General features: G+C 42.3%; 1 protein-coding gene across 2 annotated transcripts in view; it reads left to right on the top strand.

Moving 5' to 3' along the window:
- The first annotated feature begins 455 nt into the window (after positions 1–455).
- The window catches only part of LOC133400067 (ras GTPase-activating protein 1-like), a 40,371-nt gene continuing 34,135 nt past the window's right edge, over positions 456–6,691 (top strand). For both annotated transcript variants that reach the window (XM_061672279.1, XM_061672278.1), the window contains exon 1: positions 456–1,664. In XM_061672279.1, coding sequence (XP_061528263.1) covers positions 1,126–1,664 — 539 coding nt within the window. In that variant the 5' untranslated portion in view covers positions 456–1,125. The remainder of the gene's footprint in view (positions 1,665–6,691) is intronic.

The following is a 6,691-nucleotide window of genomic DNA, read 5'->3' as shown; positions in this document are numbered from 1 at the left end:
TTGAAAAAAATAAATGTTTTTAAGTGATATATTCATGTAACTTATGCAATTTGATTGACTCATTATTTGAAAAAGATCTGGGAGGGGTAAATATTTTTTGAGGTGGTACTTGGTGTGAAAGGTTTGAGAACAACTGATCTGCACAAGTGCGTGTTTCAGTATTTTGTGCATGGATTGTTGACATTTCATGACGGCCAATGTCCTCCAATTGTGGAATGGCAGCCCTAATGAAGACTGAAGTGTCGATATTTACGTGTTGCTGTATTGTTAATAAGTCTTGACGCAACTGATTGAAAGAAAGCCCATCAATTTGTCTTCAATCAATATTATGAACCCCATCTCAGAAAATGTGCGCCAATGTCAGTTCAGTACTGCTAGTGATTGCAGATGGCATGGATCAAAGGGGGAGCGGTGTTGCTCTGTGCTCGCTTGGCTTTGTCTGCTCAGTGGCTGGAGTAGGGAAGGGGAGAGTGAGCGAGACCGAGAGAGAAGCGGGCAAGCCACCAGCCCAGAAACCTGGAAATCAACGTAAACTTAGCTCAGAGCACGCAATGAAATGTCTACTTTGACATAGCGATATGCTCGGGGTCGCCGAACAACGCACCGCGCCTTGAGTTTTGGCGACAAGGAGCGGGTCGTTTGTGGACAACTCGCGGCGACCGAACTCTGGACGCAAGAACGTAACAACAGTGGCAAAAAAAGGCGAGCATTACACACGCAGCAGGGACAATAAAACAACACCACGATAGTACCGAAGGTGAGGTCCGAAGCACACTCGATATTCTTGTTTGGAGAATTCAACATGTACGTTTCCGACGTGAACTTTAATCTCAGGAAACAATGAAGACTTAGCGAAGGAAGAAGTCATCAAGTGTTTCGGACCCGCTCCCGTTAGCTCGGCTATTCCTGCTTGAGAGCGAATGCGAGGTAAAGCTAACGCGTGCTAGTGTAGCCCATAAGCAAAGTTAGCTTGTCGGCTAACGCTAGCTGACAGTCTAAATCGCCTTTTTTGCTCAACTTTTGCTGTTGTTTCCCTGGAGCCCAAACACTGAAGGAGTTTTCTAATAAAAGAGGGGAAGGGCGGGCTCCCTTCTGGACTTGTTCCCCTCTACATATTTTGCCGGAATGATGGCAGCGGAGGTCAGTAGCGAGGAGACGGGCTCGGTCACGACGGGGACAGGCGGAGGAGGCCCGGAGACGGCCCCTTTCCCTTGCTATCCCACGTCAACCAGAATGAGAGTGGCGGATTTGGGACCTGCACCGGCCGTCCGTCAACACTCAAATACATCCCCGGACTCGCTCCCGGACATGAGCGTGATCTATCCCTTGTCAAGTGGGAATATCAGCGGAGCAGCCGTGTCCACAACAGGGAGTGGCGCAGGTGGACATTCAGTTTTCCAAGGAACGAGCTCAGGGAACGTGGGCGGCATGTGCGGCTCTCCCACTTCAGAGGCATCGGTCTGTCGGATTTCACCAACATCTTCAGGCACGGACGGGGTGGCCGACTTACCCCCACTACCGCCACCTCCCCCTCCTCCCCCTCCCCCTCCCCCTCCGGGTTGTGGCGGACTCGGCGGCACGATGGATGAAAGCGACCTGCAAGATGGGCCGGAATACGAGGAGGAAGAAGTGATGTTCCCCCTGTCTGCACCTCCCACAAACCAGTAAGTACAATAACAGTGACATTGAAGCCTTGCACAATAACACTTGCAAATAAACTACTGTGATTGCTTACTTGTGGGTTGCAAAATTCTGCCAGACTATCATAAGACACTTAAAAAAAAAAAAAAATCATGTTATTACAGACAGTGGTACCTTGGCTTATTTCCCCAAATGAGATCAGAGTTGTCGCTTGCTCATTTGTTTTGTAAGCCAAATTTTGAGGTACGAGCAAGTTTAAGATACACCGCTGCTAGAGGGAAATGGTAAAAAGAAAAATCCCTAGATCAGACTACAAGATTTTAGCCCTGATTTTGGCGGGCGATTTCCCACATCGGGCCAGACATATTTTGATGGGAATGTCAAAACATTCTGTAGTGTGATATAATCCACGACCAACGATTTGGACCTATGACGTCAAAATGAAAAGTCTAGCTAGCATGTTTGATTTTTTTTGGGGGGGGGATATCATCCGTGTAGTGTGATATACTGTATCAATGATAACTCTCCAACAGTGCACCTTGTCATTGACCAATAGGATTGTGTATTGTGACTGGCGTACTGCCTCCCATGCTTGCCGTTGTCAACACACTTGTTCGCTGTTGTCAACGTTAATCACGTTAGTGATTGTTGTGGTAGCACTAACATTTGTGTTAGTGCTACCACTAGCTTGCTAGGCTACATAATGTTTTGTTGCCTGCTTGCGACCAGTATCGTATTAAAAGTATGGGAACATACCTCAAGTAATCCTTGAATGGACAGCCCAAAACGTCCTCTCCTGAGCACCGGTGACGGCCACCATGTTTTCCCTCATTTTGTCCTCCCCCCCCCAGCACAATACATTGGTGCAATCCATTGTTGTTGTCATCGCTATGGTAATGGGTGGGTCTGGTCGCAGTGGCACATTTTCTGGTCCCACCTCCCCAACTGATTGATTTGAATGCAGGACAAGTGGGAGCCCACAGCCTACTAGGTGCTGTGCAGTGCACATTTCACTCAGGACTGTTTCTAAACTGTACCTGGACTCCCAGAATCCCTTGGATTTAGCATACAGCACAAGAGGAAGCTAAAAAAAGAGGCAATACCAACAGTTTTCAAGCGGGAACGTAAAGCTAGTACCAATTCAGATACGGGAGCTCCAAAGTGTACCAGAGTGGCTGCGGTGAAACTCGAAAGGCACAGGGTGAGTCAAATTAGAAATCTGGTCATATGGAGTCTCACCAAACATAACAAGAATACGAGGCATAGAATTGAATTGAAATTGACAGTGGACCCATGTTTAACTATTTATCTAGAACATCGATGAAATTATATATTGATATTATAGAGTACATTCTTATAATATACTCGTACAAGCCGCTTGTGTGTGTGTTCACAGCAAACAAAGACTCTCGACTACAAGTGGCATTGGTTCAGTTTGTACACCAGCACCTAAAAGAAGATAAAAATCATGATCAGGTCTTCTCAAATAATTCTTTTAATTATATTAATTTGAACAACAACAGCTGAAGAGTAAGTAATTTCATGTAGCCATCAGAACATACTCGCCCACGCACCATTAAATGTTTTGTAACTGGCCGATCGCCATCAGACTTGTTGCTGTTTCGAACAACTTCAACTGCACCTTCAATATTGTCATCCGTCTCCCATGGCTCAAACCGGTAGGGACATAACACATCATCATCATCATCATCATTGCTGTCAGTACCATGTTTACTGACGTAAAATGTTTTGTTTCGATCGCAACGGAAATGTCTCAGAGTTTGTTGCTGAAGTCACTGGCACAGTCTTCCTCGCGTTCGTCCATGGTCGCTTAGAAGCGATGGCCACCGCGCCCTCTGGCGAAAGCATTCAACCGCTGACGTCACAACATGGGAGCTGCATTTTGAGGTGGCTTTTTGAATTCCCAGACGGGGATTTAGTTATCACTCAACAAATTAATAGCCATACGTCTGATATGATGTGAATTGTTGTTGTTTTTTTCACTATATATCATTGAGTTTTTTAGGAAGCCATGTCTTCAATTTAAGGTACTGTAATGCCCTTTCATAAGTGATGTGCCGAGTCTTCCAGTCGTGTGTCGCGTAATAGAGGGGGTGTTTCCGCAAAGCGCGTATCGAGGCTTGCTTCATATAGTGGCGGACCCGGAAATGATGACGTCCAAAGCCTCGGTCACTGTACCACGTGACCGATTCGGGAAGCGCTTCAGGGTTTGCCGCGAGGTTTGACAGCAATCTAAAGCCCTCATGCAGGCTCCATTCAAAGTGTGTGTGTGTTTGCGTGTGTGTGTTTTATTTAGTGTTGCGGTTAGGTCAATTTGGATAGAGACTGTGTAGTTTGTATAGGCTAATAGAGTTTGGAGAATGTTGACAGCAGAGTTTGGACATAGCTTGGACAGTAGAGATAGCGAGCGATTCCATTTACGTCACTCCTCGATATCCTTGGAAGGAGGCTGCTGCCTGCTAACCCGGCACCCTGGTCTAATAGCCCACCGGTTGATGCACTCGACTCTCAACCTGGGGTATGGTGGTCGCCTGAGTTAGAACCCCAAGCAGGACCTCACCGCAACAAGGAAGTATCATTGAGGGTTATCAATTATCTTTGTTTATCAAAAATTGAATTTTCCACCGTTTCTTATTTTATTCATGGGGAAAGTATTTATTGTGTTCACAGAAAGCAAGGTAAAATAAAACCTCACTGGGAGAGGAGAAATTACTGTACCCCAATTTTAAAATCTTGCTCTTGAATGAATCACTCAAAACAAAAATGATGATAAACTGTTATTTCTAAATAAGCACTTTCAAAATCCTCTGCCCTCTTAAGCCCATGCCATTTCCCAAAGTAAAGAAAAACATTATACAACCTGCCATACCAGTGATGATGTATCTTTTAAGTACACAGAATACGTTAAAAATAATATAGTTTACACTTTATGTTGGGAAATTACTTGGTCAAACATTGTTTTGTAATACATAGTCATTCACAAGAGCCAAAAAGATGCGAAAATGCAACGCAGCACATACTGTATGTGGTAAAGATCCAGATGCTGTGATTATGCACATGGTCAGCAGGTGGCTTCATGTGCAATGAAGTATCAAGAAAGGAACCATTACTGGAACCAATGGCTGAAGTGTTACAATGCTTCATGAAGCTTCATTTCGCCATCACTACCTTTCATGTAGGAAAGGAGCGCTATCTATGGGCAAGGAGAGCTACATGTTTTGCATGGATGTCTGCTTATGACAAAAGAAAATGTCTCTATGTATGATTGAATCTGTGATACCTGTCCGTTAAAGCTGGAATTTTGCAGTTTTTGAAAAACACGGTTTTTGTCATATATCTTAAAACTGTCTCCGTGACCTGACAGCAGAATTTTATTAAATTGATCTTTTGAAAAATCACCCCCCTCTGGCCACATTTAGTGCCTCTAATTTAATTTTAAATGTTAGGTAGGACAAGAATAGCCAATCAGCGGGTGTACAGGCAGGAGGTGTGACTAAATAGCAGGGCTCGAAGTTTACAGATTCCCGATTGCCCAGGGCAAGCAGCAGCGCTACTCTTAGCCTCTCCCAGTTGACCGAGCTTCTCATCCTATCTCTAAGGAAGAGCCCGGACACGCTGCGGAGGAAACTCACTTCGGCCGCTTGTATCCGGGATCTTGTTCTTTCGGTCACGACCCGCAGCTCGTGACCATAGGTGAGGGTAGGAACGTAGATTCTACAAAGTCTGCAACTTCAACAATGCATTAAAAAAAGTGTGACCATCCTTTTGTCAAGATCTTTGTGCCTTTGGATTTTTTTGTCACTTTGTAGTCTTTAAAATGTCAGAAAATTGATAAAAAACAATGTTTTACACCTGATCTTGAGCAGCTGAAAAATTTGAAATTGACCATTGAAAATGTGTGGCGCATTACGAAGCGTAAAATAGGACAACGGAGACCCCGGACTGTTGAACAGCTGAAGCTGTACATCAAGCAAGACTGAGAAAGAATTCCACCTACAAATCTTCAACAATTTGTGTCCTCAGTTCCCAAACGTTTATTGAATGTTGTTAAAAGAAAAGGTGATGTTACACAGTGGTAAACATGACCGTGTCCCAGCTTTTTGGGAACGTGTTGCAGCCATAAAATTCTAAGATAATGATTATTTGCTAAAAACAATAAAGTTTATCAGTTTGAACATTAAATATCTTGTCTTTGTAGTTTATTCAATTAAATATAGGTTGAACACGATTTCCAAATCATTGTATTCTGTTTTTATTTGTTTAATACAACGTCCCAACTTCATTGAATTGGGGTTGTAATTAAAATTAGTGGTGCAACGATTAATTGGCAGTTAATTGATTATCAAATTAATCCAGAATTATTTTTGATAATCGATTAATCATTTACAGACCTTGTTTAGAATTTCAGCCTCTTAACAGTAAATATTAATATTTATTGTTATAATAAAGCAGTCGTTAATTATATTTATTATAATAGTAAAATACTTTTACTATTATATCTGCCAAACTGTTGATAATTGAGAGCAATTATCAACGGTTTGGCAGATGTTTTTTTATTTTAATTTTTTTAAAGGGACGAAACTTTTAAAAATGTTTTTGGAATCCGATTCATCAGTTAATCGAAAAATAATCACCAGATTAGTCGATTATTAAAATAATTGTTAGCCCTAATAAAAATATTCTGTATTCTGTTTTTGTAGGCTTGCCACTAGTAAAATTGTCAGAAATGTAGATATTTTTACTTGGTATTCGGTCAAACTAGAGGCTAAAATTAATGCAGTGTTTTCAGCATGAAATTTATCATGCTGATCGTCATAATCGTTTTTAGGTAAAAGTTAGCGACACTATGTTCAAATGCTGCGATAAAAGGGTTTATGATTTAAGGATTTAATTTGATCCATTGATCTTATTAAAGCATACATGTACTACCTTGGAAAATTTTACAAAATCATGGAACAAGACCAATCCATGATCTTTTGGATGAAAGATCCAGTGTTTGTTTTTTCTGATCCCCAATTCTTTTTGGGTC

The sequence above is a fragment of the Phycodurus eques genome, chromosome 3, assembly GCF_024500275.1.
Source record: "Phycodurus eques isolate BA_2022a chromosome 3, UOR_Pequ_1.1, whole genome shotgun sequence".
Taxonomy (NCBI): domain Eukaryota; kingdom Metazoa; phylum Chordata; class Actinopteri; order Syngnathiformes; family Syngnathidae; genus Phycodurus; species Phycodurus eques.
Note: the sequence above shows the minus strand (reverse complement) of the source record. Positions and strands in the feature narration are given on the sequence as shown.